The sequence below is a fragment of the Octodon degus genome, unplaced genomic scaffold (genome assembly GCF_000260255.1).
Source record: "Octodon degus isolate 3935 unplaced genomic scaffold, OctDeg1.0 scaffold00123, whole genome shotgun sequence".
NCBI classification, from domain to species: domain Eukaryota; kingdom Metazoa; phylum Chordata; class Mammalia; order Rodentia; family Octodontidae; genus Octodon; species Octodon degus.
Window position 1 is genome coordinate 1,047,202 of NW_004524699.1, and position 11,432 is coordinate 1,058,633.

At 63.4% G+C, this 11,432-nt stretch overlaps 3 protein-coding genes across 3 annotated transcripts in view; 1 reads left to right on the forward strand and 2 right to left on the reverse strand.

Annotated features, from left to right (window-relative positions):
* Edf1 (endothelial differentiation related factor 1) overlaps positions 1 to 412 on the forward strand; it is a 2,973-nt gene extending 2,561 nt beyond the window's left edge. The window contains exon 5 of the mRNA XM_004640513.2: positions 198 to 412. Coding sequence (XP_004640570.1) covers positions 198 to 259 — 62 coding nt within the window. The 3' untranslated portion in view covers positions 260 to 412. The remainder of the gene's footprint in view (positions 1 to 197) is intronic.
* Positions 413 to 1,313: 901 nt separating this feature from the next.
* On the reverse strand, positions 1,314 to 9,028 carry Mamdc4 (MAM domain containing 4). The gene is made up of 30 exons (XM_023700234.1): positions 8,983 to 9,028; positions 8,344 to 8,451; positions 7,846 to 8,019; positions 7,628 to 7,753; positions 7,373 to 7,503; positions 7,212 to 7,296; positions 6,981 to 7,106; positions 6,341 to 6,478; positions 6,170 to 6,258; positions 5,916 to 6,089; positions 5,635 to 5,719; positions 5,526 to 5,584; positions 5,372 to 5,495; positions 5,176 to 5,280; positions 4,955 to 5,086; positions 4,750 to 4,874; positions 4,565 to 4,676; positions 4,323 to 4,439; positions 3,993 to 4,127; positions 3,765 to 3,901; positions 3,487 to 3,706; positions 3,283 to 3,420; positions 3,076 to 3,194; positions 2,906 to 2,996; positions 2,635 to 2,781; positions 2,346 to 2,480; positions 2,144 to 2,271; positions 1,967 to 2,075; positions 1,568 to 1,746; positions 1,314 to 1,485 (listed from the first exon to the last, which is right to left on the reverse strand). Exons 1-30 carry the CDS (start codon positions 9,026 to 9,028, stop codon positions 1,444 to 1,446), a joined length of 3,636 nt encoding a protein of 1,211 aa, XP_023556002.1. The 3' UTR covers positions 1,314 to 1,443.
* Positions 9,029 to 10,372: 1,344 nt separating this feature from the next.
* Positions 10,373 to 11,432, reverse strand: part of Phpt1 (phosphohistidine phosphatase 1) — a 1,940-nt gene continuing 880 nt past the window's right edge. The window contains exons 2-3 of the mRNA XM_004640399.2: positions 10,956 to 11,080; positions 10,373 to 10,632 (exon numbers count right to left, since the gene is read on the reverse strand). Coding sequence (XP_004640456.1) covers positions 10,540 to 10,632; positions 10,956 to 11,080 — 218 coding nt within the window. The 3' untranslated portion in view covers positions 10,373 to 10,539. The remainder of the gene's footprint in view (positions 10,633 to 10,955; positions 11,081 to 11,432) is intronic.

An 11,432-nucleotide genomic window follows, 5' to 3' on the forward strand; every position in this document is an offset into this window, starting at 1 on the left:
GTCCTCACACAAGTCCAGAGAGCGTGCTGGCCTCTGCTGGACGAGGCTCGGCCTACCCTCAGGCTCTCAGTTTGCAGCATCCTTTACAGTTAGCCAGGAGGGTGCTGTGCGGAGGGGCCCAGTGGGGCTAGGACTGAGCGTGCACTCTGGGGCCAAGGGGGACTGCAGGGTGGTCAGTGGCCTCTGCCCTCTTGTAGGCCTCAAGCTCAGGGGCAAGGACATTGGCAAGCCCATCGAGAAAGGCCCACGAGCGAAATGAGCACGAAGCCTCGAAACAGCGCGTCCGGCTGAGCCGTCCTGCTGCGGTCCCTGAGGCCAGCACCGACGAGGCCGCCGCGCGGCCCTGTAGAACATGGGTCAGGCCAGCAGCCGACCCACCCTGCTGTCAAACAAAGAAACCTTGTGAAGCCTGGTTCCTGGCTCTTTCCTCGGGCCCTCCCGTCCCTCCAGTGGGGCCTGCAGTGGCACCTTCTCTTGCATGTACCACCTGCTGCTAGCACTTATGGTATGCGGCCAGGGCATTGCAAGGCCACCTCATGAGGAGAGGATGGCCGTCAGTGAGGTGGGGACTGTGCGCCCTTATTCTGGGCCTCTAGCCTGCTCCCGCCACTGTGCCATCTCGGAGGACAAAGTGGAACTTCCTGAGAGAGGCCCCAGATTTGGAGTTGGCTCCTGCATTCAGAAGTGTTCTTTACCTGGACTGCAGTGTCAGCCAGCCTTGTGGCACCTGCAGACACAGGGTGGCACTGACCGTGAGCCTGCCACCCTCCCCAGACCTGATGGCACAGGCAGGCACCCAGTGTGGCCCCTCCAGCTGGGGTGGCCCCTCCCCAAGGCAGTCCTCAGGTGCCAGAACTGCAGGACCCACTTGAGTAGCAACAGGCAGCCTTGCTTCCTTAGATCCCTGGTGGTGTCCACACATGTGCAGGGGAGTGTCCCCCTCAGACCTTCCTGCTCAGGAGTGTTGGGGGTCCTTGCTCCCAGCGTGGCATCTTCACCCTGGGCAGCACCCAACCCCCTCTGGCCAGCAGCCAGTCACCTTCTAGTGACCTTGTACTCGTGGGTGACACCTGTCCTCAGTGGGAAGCACAGTTTCCCACTGAGGCCAGACCTGCCTGTGAGGAGGACTGCTGCTCTGTCCAGCTGGGCCCCTCGTGCTGCCTTGCCTCAGGTCTGCCTGGCGTCACCCAAGTCCCTGGGGTCTCGCTTCCTCCCCCAGCTGCACGGAGAAGCAGAGGGGCCCACACACTTCCCTTGGGTGGCCTGAGGCCAGGCTCGGACATTGACCCAGCGTGAGAGTTCGGGCTGCCCTTGAGGGGTGGGGTGTTTATTCGTGAGGTAGGGACCTCCAGCCACCCCACTGGACAGGGCCATAGCTGTCTGGCCTTGGGCCGGAGTGTGTGCGGAGGTGACCCAGGAAGGGCCAGGGGCAGCTCCGATGATCTATGGGTCACCGGTGACAGCTGCAGGCAGGGTGACTTGATCCTAGAGGAAGGGAGGGGGCCTCGTGACCATGGCAGGAGAGACCTGGGGCCCTGCTGGGGTCCAGCCCGTCCTGGGCTCCTACCGCATTGAAGAGGATGTTGTCAAAGCCAGGGGCTGCAGAGTGCCTGTTCCTCCAGAAGGGCCAGCCCCCTCCCTTCCGCAGCCAGCACCACCCCGTGAGTCCCAGCAGCACCAGGAGAGTCAGGAAGACGAGGGCCCCGCTGACTGCAGCTGCCACCGACATGGGCACTGCTGTGTCCTCTGCAGTCAGAGCACAGGGCCCGGGGACGGGAGTTCAGGGCGCTTCCTGGCCCCTTTCCCTTGCTGGCCATGATGTCTTTAGAAAGGCACCCAAGCCCACTGCACCCCCTCAAAACAGAATGGCAGCTGGTAGCTACACAGTATGAGCCCTGCACCCCAAGTGGGCCAGCCAGGGCAGCTCCGTGGACACAGCGAGGTGAGGCTTCAGCGAGGTGCTCACCTGGGCTCGGTGCAGGCCACTGGCAGTGCTGCCTGGGCAGATACTCGATGTCATCCAAGGCGATGGGCCCCTGCACCGGCTGACCGCTCAAAGTAGCTTCAAACACCACCTGTTGGGCAAGGGAGGGGCCCTTAGGAGGGGCAGGACACGTGGACCACCAGGGCCCCAAAGCCTTACCTGGAACTCCTCGCTGCTGACCACCTCCACTTGGGCCTCCAGCCACTGGTGTCTTAGCTGCCCACCCTGGGCCCATGCCACCAGCTGGCCCCTGGTGCTGACCAGGAGCACTCGGAGCTCGCCCTTGTCTGGAGAGGGGTGGGGTGTGTTAGGCTGGGCCACAGCCATCTCCCATCCCAGCCCCTGGGCAGAGCCAGCTCACAGAAGTGCTCCGGGAAGCCCATGTGGTACCAGAAGCGGAGGCAGGAGGCCTTTGTGGCCGGCAGGGGTTCACTGCGCAGCCAGGCCGCACGCCCCCCAGAACCCAACACGCTGGTCTCAAAGAAGGCAAAATGCCCTGCGAACAAGAAGGCAGGTGCCAATCTGGGTCCCAGTCCCACAGCCTCTGGCCAGAGGGAGCAGGCAGGGCTGTGCTGTATAGGGCAGCTGACCATGTGTCCGTGTGGCTTCCAGGTCCCCCTTCCCAGTTCCAGCTGCCAGCTGGTACGCACCTGTCTCAGTGCCCAGAGTGTGGTCCATGGCAGGCTGGGAGTACCGGGATGGGGTGGCACCACTACTCCAGTCCCAGCTGTACCCACCCAGGCCTGGCCATGCCACCTGGCTCCAGCCACACAGACCAGATTCGAAGTCACAGGACCCTTGGAGGAGATGGGGTGTGAGTGGCTCTCCCTGGCTGTCAGCCTCAGGCACCTCCCACCCCCGGGTGGGCCCAAGCCAGGGAGTTAGGCTTGGCACAGATCACGGGCCACTGCAGGGTTCCACCTGGCTGAGGGCAGGGCCCGTCCTGGAGGAGGATGTCATCCAGCGCAACGTAGGAGTGTTCCACACCTGCAGCCACTGCCTCGAACACCACCTGTGGGGCAAGGCTGGTGCTGCGCTGGGAGCAGGTGATTTGGGGACAACCCCCTCACCACCCTGTGCTAGACACTCACCTTCCACGCCTGCTCAGCCCACACATCCATACTGCCCAGGCGCCAGGCAGGCCCACCGTGCTCACTGATGCTGAGGGTCTGGTGCTGTCTGCCCTCTTCCACTCGGACCCGCAGAGTGCCTGTGATGCCAAGAGGAGGCGGCTAGCTGGTGCGGGGCCCGTGCTATCCCCATCCCCCCTCAGCAGGGCACCTCCCATGGCCTCTCACCTGGGCTGCGCAGGCTCAGGTGGTACCAGAAGGTCAGGCAGGTGGGATGGAGGAGAGGCTGGTGCTCCTCCGAGGTCAGAGAGGCTACATGGCCCTGGGGCAGCATGTCTGGGCTTGTAGCCACGATCATGTAGTGCCCTGGTGGGGGCAGTGTCAGCTGATGGCATGAGCCCATTCCGTCCCCACCCCCAGAGCAGGCTGTACCTTGGGCTGTCTCTGTAGTGTGGTCTGCCCAGGGGCCCTTGGTGGCAGTGCCTGAGGCGCTGTTTTGGCGCTTCCACAAGCCCTGCCCACCCGTGGAGAAACTGCAGGTGGACTCCTCAAAGGAGCAGCGTTGGGGAGCTGGACAGGTGCCAGGGCGCACGGTCACGTCGTCTAGTGCCATGATGCCGTCGTACCCATCCCGGAGGCCCTGAAACAGCAGCTGGGGGTGCAAGGTGTCAGCTGGCAAGGCCTGGCTCCCCCTCCCATGCCAAACTCACCTGGTACTTGGAGCTGGGCCCCAGCTGGTGGCGCAGGGTAGCCCAGGCCTGGTGCCAGCGGTTGCCGTGGGTGCCTGACCCAGACCAGAGCTGAATTTCCTCCTCCCCATCCCTCTGCATGGCCAGCCGCAGCGTCCCTGGGGCAAGTGAGGTTTGGAGGGGATGAAGCCTCCACATCCTGAGCCCCGAGAGCCCCAGTAGGCCTCCCTGATGCCCATGCTTGCTCACCAATCCGGGGCCCATGCAGCTGGAACCAGAAGCTGAGACACTGCTCAGGGACTGCTGGCACCTGGGGCCCCGTGAGCAGGTTGGCATGTCGCCCACGGGCAGGAGGCTCTGCAGGGTCCAGAAGCATGAAAAAGCCTGTGTGGGGCACCAGGGTAAGCTGCAGGGTGCTTTGCTAGGCCTCAGCTCTCCACTCTGAGAGACCCGAAGGTCTGAGGAGCCCCCCCGGGCCGAGGGCCTCTGGGCCTGGTGTCCTCCTGGTGACAGGATATTAGTTTGACGTTCTCCCACTTTCTAGGGTGCCAGCACCCCCTGTCCTGAGGCTTTTCCTACCTTGACCAGTGGTGTGGTCATTCCCAGAGCTGTGACTCTCCACCCTGCGCCAGTGGACATCTGTGAGGTGGCCCAAGTGCCAGCCACACATTCCCCACTCGAAGTTACAGGTGACCTCTGGGGGTGGGCAGCAGTGTCAGCACAGTCCCCACCTGCAGCTTCCCCAAGACCTGAGGAACAAAGGGTTCCCGGGGCCCCCAGATGTAGGCTGGGCAGGCCCTGTGGGGACGGGAGGAAGGGACCTCTGTCTGTCTCAGTGGTCACTGTAGGGCTGCAGTCCCTCATAGTCACGTTGTCTATCCCAGCGCCTTGCAGGCCGGGGGCCTCCACGTCCACCAGTGCAACCAGCTCCAGCTTTAGGGGTGGAGGGAGGAGCTGTAAGTCAGAGCGCTCTTTGGGAAACCCCTACCCAGGATGCCCTTCTTACCTGGAAGGGCCGGCGATGTGCCCCAAGGAGGACCCTGACCACTGTCCAGGCCCCAGAGCTGTCCCCTGGGGCCTGCCACACCAACTCCCGGGAGCCGCTCTCCACCAGGGCCAAAGCCAGGAAGCCTGGGAGGGGTCAGGAGGTGGGCCTCTGTGCACCCTTCCCGCAGGCACGGGCAGAGGGGCAGGGGCAGGAGAGGCAGTACCTCGAGGGTGGCTGTGGAAGTAGTAGGCCAGGTGGAGTTCACAGTGTGGGCCAGAGGGGCCCAGGACAGGTGTGAGGGCCCGGGCCTCGGCCCTCAGCTGCCCCCAGGCCCTCTGCAGGGACAGGAAGTGTCCTGGGCAAGAGCAGGAGCTTAGAGCTGTGCTTTCCAGGGAGCCCTCTGCTCAGGGAGTCCGTCCGGGTTGGGGACCCCGCAGGCCTCACCTGCTGTAGCCCTGATCCCCTGGGCTTCCTGCCGCCCCCACTGCAGCCGCCCTATGCTGGAGTCCTGCCAGCCGCCGGCTGCGGCGGCCTCAAAGTCTGTGGTGCCTAGAACAGAGGGGCTGGAGCGGTGGCTGGGCCACGAGACCCCCGAACTCCCGGACTCCTACTGTGCGCACACTCACTGGCTGCTGCCTACCACACTCTCGCTCGTCCTCGCCCTGGGCGCACTGTGGCTGGAAGTCGCACAGCTGCTCCGGGGGCACACACAGGTCCCCGCAGGCCAGCTGCCCCGGCTCGCAGGAACCCTGCAGGCTGGACTGCTGGGGGTGGGGAGCCTCGGGCCAAGGCACAGGAGACAGAGGAGCCCCTACAGGGGAAGTGGGGTTAGGTGGGTCGCAGGCACTTGTCTCTCCCGGCAGGCAGGCAGGCAGGCAGGCAGGGCAAGGCCAGGCAGGTCACCTGGGATGACTGTGCAGTGGTCAGACAGGATGAGGTCATCCAGCCCCACGATGCCTCCAGGGCCCGTCTCACCAGTCAGGAGGATCTGAGAGTGTGGGGTCTGCTCAGGGGTGCCTGATCCCTTTGTGCTCGCTCCCAAGTATGCACCCAGCCCGTATCCCCTCTCCCTGTGGACATTTCTGGCTCCTTCAAGGTCCATGAAAGACCCCTGGCTAACTACTTGCATGGTGGAGCTCCCTACACCCTGCCCGTGTCCCCTGCCGCTGCCTGGCCAGCCTCACCCGGAAGGGATGGGCACTCCGAATGTCCACCTGGTCTCGGACCCAGGCTGCCCCCAGCTCGCCGTGTCGATGTCGTAGCAGGACAGGGGCCTGGGGAGCCCCAGGACCCTGCATCCACAGGAGCAGTTCAAGGTGGGCGTCCTTGGACCCATGCAGGTAGTGGTAGAAGATGAGCTGGAAGGGACTGTGCTAGTCAGGACACCCTGTGGTACCCAGGCAGCAGGTCCACGAGCCCAGGTCCCAATGCAGCTCACCGAGCAGTTTCGGGAGCCTGAGGCCTGCAACTGGGGGCTGAGGAGGACAGCTGGGTTGCCGGGTTTGGCTGTAGAGACCAGGAAGGAGCCTGGGGGAGACAGTGAGCATAGGCTTCCGTCTCTGGCTGTGGCTGGATGATCAGGTCATGGCTCGGTCCCTGTGGGCCTCACCCTGTGCACTGTTCCGGCTGTGGTCTCTGCGTGGCCAGGCAGAGCCTTTGGGGCCGCTGGTGCTGAGGTTCCAGGCCGGGCCCTCTGTGTGGCTCCACAGGCCCAGGCCCGTCTCAAAGTTGGTGCCTGTGTGATGGCCTAGGCGGGGGCAGGGCTGTCACGCCTCCTGCAGCCATATGGCCCCAGCTCCAGGCTGGCTGCAGGTTGTCCCCATTGCGGGACTGTGTCAAAGCAGAGTGCATGCTCCCGGACAAGCCCCTGGTGTTTTGGCCCAGTTTTTTTTTTTTTTTTTTTTTTTTTTTCAGTAGCAGGGGTTGAACTTGGGACCTTGCCCTTGCTAGGCAGGTGCTTAAGCTGCTGAGCTATATCCCCTGGTCCAATTGTTTTTTGCGGTCTATGGCTTGAACCCAATGCTTTCCCCTGGAGCTGTAGCCCAGCCCTTTAAATATTTTTTTATTTTGTTTTGAGATGGGGTCTCATTAAGTTGCCCAGGCTGGGCCATCCTCCTCCTTTGTCCTCCCAGAGCGTGGGGAGTACAGGCATGCGCCCCCAGCTGCCCAGTGTTCTTTGAAGGACCTGGGCTCAGGGCCTGGCCTCCCTGCCCTCCCTGTGTCCCGCCCACACCCAGGGCAGGCCTCACTGCAGGTGAGCGGGTCCTCGTCAGATCTGTCCCCACAGTTGTCCTCCCCATCACACAGCTGGTGGGGCTCTATGCAGGCTGCATTCCTGCAGCGGTGGTGGGCCAGGGCACAGCTGGCCTGTGGAGCTGGGGGAGGGCGGCCAGGTGAGGGCCCCTGGACGCAGAGCTGGGGAGCAGGTGGTGAGGTCCCTGGCACCACCCGCCAGCGCAGGGCTGCGAAGCATGCCTTACTAGGAAGCCCACAGTCCCAGAACTCCACGTCATCCAAGGCCACAGCACCCTTGTGCGTGGCGTTGCGGGTGGCAGAGAAGGTCACCTGAAGACAGCAGGTGACTTAGGACTTCAGTCAGGCCCAGCCCCCACCTCCACCTCGCTGCCGGAGGACAGCTCACTCGGAAGTCTCCCGGGATGCGGCCCGTGGTCACTGCCAGCTCCTGCCAGCCTGAGCTCCAGGGTCCCGAGCTCTGCCACAGGGTCAGCGTCTCTGCACTGTGGGTCAGCTCCAGCTGCAGTCCTGCCACATCTGCGGCATTTGGGGGGCCTTGGGTGGCTCCATCCCTGCAGTACCCCCAACCCTCCTGCAGGGCTCCCTCCTGGCCTTCTCCCCGCATCCTGCCAGCCGCTTGTCTGGGGTCCCAGGTGCGCACCTCCAGAGACTGCGTGGTACCAGAGCCTTAGCTCACAGGTGGGGCCCGCCTCCCGCAGCACAGGGGAGCGCAGGGCCGCGACGGCGGCCTCTGTCCCGCGGTGGGTTCCCACGCCCATGTACCAGCCTGGCAAGGAAAGGAGAGTGCTTGGGAGACAGGACAGGGCCAGGGGGAGGGTGGGGAGCCCGCTGGTGGAGGCATGCAGCGCTGGGCCTCACCCAGGTCAGTGCCTTGTGTGTGGTCGGTGTGAGCCACAGGCCCCTCAGGCTGTGCCCTGGCACGGTCCCGGACCCAGCGGTAGCCCGAGGTGCTGATGTCCTGCCAGCCGCAGTTGTCTTGCTCAAAATCGCAGGTGACGGGGGTGCCCAGGCCGGGCGAGGCCCTGCTGTAGCCTGGGAGATCAGGGGTTCAGGCCCAGCCCCCCCCTCAGCCCCCACCCCGCAGACTCAGGCTCACCGCACTGGGCCTCATCAGGCCGGGTGAAGCCCGCTGTAGCCTGGGAGATCGGGGTTCTGCCCAGTGCTCCCCCCCAGATTCAGCTCACCACACTGGGCCTCCTCAGGCCGGGTGAAGCCTGCTGTAGCCTGGGAGATCGGGTTCAGGCCCAGCCCCCCAGACTGGGCTCACTGCACTGGGCCTCCTCAGGCCAGGCAAGGCCTGCTGTAATGTGGGAGATCGGGGTTCAGGCCCAGCCCCGCCCCCCAGACTTGGCTCACCGCACTGGGCCTCGTCGGAGCAGTCCGTGCAGTCGCACAGGAAGTTGCACTGTGTCTCGATGGGGCTCTTGCAGGGACCGGGCACCAAGGCTCTGCCCAGGGGCTGCGCTGCTGGCAGACAGCCAAGTTGGGTGGGACCGGGCAACTGGCCACCTGCCGTGTCCAGGACACTTTCCTGAGACTTCCATGTCCAGGGAAACCCTGCGGGACGTCTGTCACCAACTGTGGCACTGAGCAGTACAGGGGGTCTTGGGTCCACCAACAACCAGCATGGGGACCCCATGCCATCCCCAGGTGCCTAGCTCCTTGGAGGCTTTTGGGGAGGGCATGGGCATTGATGAGAACAGGGCACTGGGTGTGGGACACTCTCTGGGGAAAGGGACTGCAGGATGTAGCTCCCAGCAGGGTGCCCCCGTGACTCATCAGTGGTGACAGCCTCACATCTGAGGGGACAAGGGAAGGCTCAGGGAACTGCATGGGTGCTAACCTAGAAGCCCTCTCACCTAGCGTAGGGAGAGGGGGCTTGGCTGGGCCATCTCTGGTCCATGATCCTTCCTGGCGTCCCCCTTGCAGGCTGTCTTTGCTCTCTGGTGGGGTCCAGCATCAGCCCTGGTGCCCTAGCAAGACCATCCAACTCACCCGAGAGCAGGACCAGCACAGGCAGGAGGTGGGTGGGCAGCTGCATGGCCAGGCTAGTGGGAACGAGGTCCAGAGGCAGAGCCCTTGTGCCCTGGTGGGGACTGTGTCCAGATGTCAGCCCGCCCCACTGGCTTGCCTCTGACTGGGAGAGGCTTGGGCCCTTTTGTGCTTGCAGCCCCTTGGCCGCGCCCCACTCTGGGATGGCAGATGAAGCATCCGGCTGTAAAAATGTCCCCAGGAAGGGCCCCTGGCCAGGCCTAGCTCCCACCTCCCCTGGCTTCTTCTGACCAAAGGTCAGGTGACAGGCATTCCTGTAGCCTCATCCCCATCCTCCTGTGTGGGACAGGGAGCTGGGCAGAGGCTGACATTTAGGGCTTTGGCAGGATGCCACCAGACTGGGGTGGGACTGGGATCCCGTGAGCAGGGCTCTGTGCTCAGCACAGGGTGGCTTCTGTCATGCTCCAGCTTGGCCTTGCCTGGTGTAGATGAAGGGCAAGGCAGTGTATCCCTCGGTCCAGGCACAGGCCTGACGTCCTGGAACCCAGGCCATGGATCCCCTCCCAATTGTTTGTTCATCCTTCAAAATCCTCCTGGACAACCTTCTCTTGTTCCCTCAGATGTGAAGCTGAGTCACATCAGCCTGCCAGCTGCTCAGTAACAAACACGGGGTCCCACCACCCTGGAAAATCCTGGTTTTCTAGCAGTCTTGATAGGATGCCTACCACCAGACTTACCCAGACAGACTTGCTGGGGTAAGCCTGGCAAAGTGGCCCTCACAGCCAGGATGGTGGCCTCAAGGACCTCTCAAGTGTGTCCCTAACTTTACCTGACATTCACTGTCTCCACACACCGGGCTCCCCCTTGGGAGGTAGGACTGCGCAAGGCCAAACGGAGGGCTGCAGGGGGTTGGGGGAGGGGACCTTCAGAGCAGGTGTCCCTCCTGCTTGGTGTCCTGATTCCCGATGCAAGGGCTGTGGTTAAAGCCACGTGTCCCTGCTGGCAGGCCACTGAGGGCCCCCAGGCTGGCCCTGTGCAGACTGACAATGACAGTCAGTGTCACTGGCCAGGACAATGGTCACTGGATCCCTTCCTGCCACAATTCTGGATGGAGCTCTGGGAAAGGGGTACTTGGGAGGATCCAGGCCTCAGCAGGCCATGAGGACCAGTGCAGACTTCTTGCGCAAGGCCTTACTGGGCCTCCACGCAGGTGTCCTTTGGGATAGCGCCATGTGGAGAAGCAATCAGGCCATAAACAGTGGCAGCCCAGGGGCCCTCACTGGACCCCAAGGGGCTGAGCATGCACTGCCGCTCCCTAGGGCCTCAAAAGGCCGAGGCAGAGGCGAGGGGGTTCCAGGTGGTGACCCGGGGCAGAGGAGCCATGAAACACAGATGAGCAGGTGCAGTAAGGCTTTTAATTCCCACGGGCCATGTTGACCCGGGCTCCGAGGCCTGGTGAGGTGGCACACTGCCAAGGGCTGCAGAAGCAAAGAGCTGGGCAGCCCCTCAGAAGCAACCCTGGGCAGGTAGAGTCCTGTCCTGACTGCTGGGCGCTGGCCATCAGTAACCGTCATCTGCCCAGGTGACCTCGTAGTCAGGGTACTTGGCTTTGATCTTCTCAGTTGAAACAGAGTGCTGGGCACGACCGTACCCCTGGAGAAAGGACAGCACTAGTTCAACCTGGCTCTGAGCTCGGGGAGCCCCCAGGGCAGGGTCCACAGTGGGCCCTCAAGCGCCAGGTGTTTGTAAGGAGGCTGCATTGGGACTAGGTGTGACCCAAGCACTGGGTTCCCCAGAGGCCTGGGGCCCAGCGAGCCAGGACACCAAGCATCCTGCCAGGCTTGGGGGCCAGGAGAAGGGCCTGGCGAGGCAGCTGCAATGCCCCATGGGGAGGGTGAGAAGGCTGGGATGGGAGCACCCCAGAGGGCAGTGCTGCTGCCCCCACTGGGGTCGGGAGCCCGCTGCGCTGAGCTCACCATGGAGTAGCCGTACACGTGGATCTTCCTGTCCTGGCTCTGGTGGGAGATGCGCCCGCCGCCCAGGCACTCGCAGTCAAAGCCGTTCTTCTGCAGCTCACTGGACACCTTGTCATAGATGTCAGCTGGAGTGGGGACAGCAGCTTCAGGACAAGCCCCAGCCACCCTCAGAGGCCATGGGATGATCCCTGGGCACAGGAGTCTGAAACCCCTTGCCCGGTGGAAAGGAAACGCTGGTGGCCAGGGACCAGGCAGGAGGGGTGTGCTGTGCCCTGTGGAGCCCGGGAGCGCGGTCCAGGCCCTGCACTCACTGTCTGCTCGGGACTGCACAGAACCGGGGACTGAACTAGGCCCTTGCGCTTGCCAGGCAAGTGCTTGTTCTACTGAGCTATCTCCCCGGCCCTCCATTCTTTTTATTATTTATTTATATATTTATTTTTAATAAGGGTCTACAGGGTGTTCAGGGTCTCACTACTA

Bases quoted from the DNA above. Each gene is read 5' to 3' on its own strand.
- Mamdc4 (XM_023700234.1), bottom strand. From the start codon at position 9,028: ATGCAGCTGCCCACCCACCTCCTGCCTGTGCTGGTCCTGCTCTCGG. The intron at 5,496-5,525 runs GTGCCTTGGCCC...CCCCACCCCCAG, and splicing joins TAGGGGCTCCTCTGTCTCCT to CAGTCCAGCCTGCAGGGTTC. The intron at 4,677-4,749 runs GTAAGAAGGGCA...CCACCCCTAAAG, and splicing joins CACATCGCCGGCCCTTCCAG to CTGGAGCTGGTTGCACTGGT.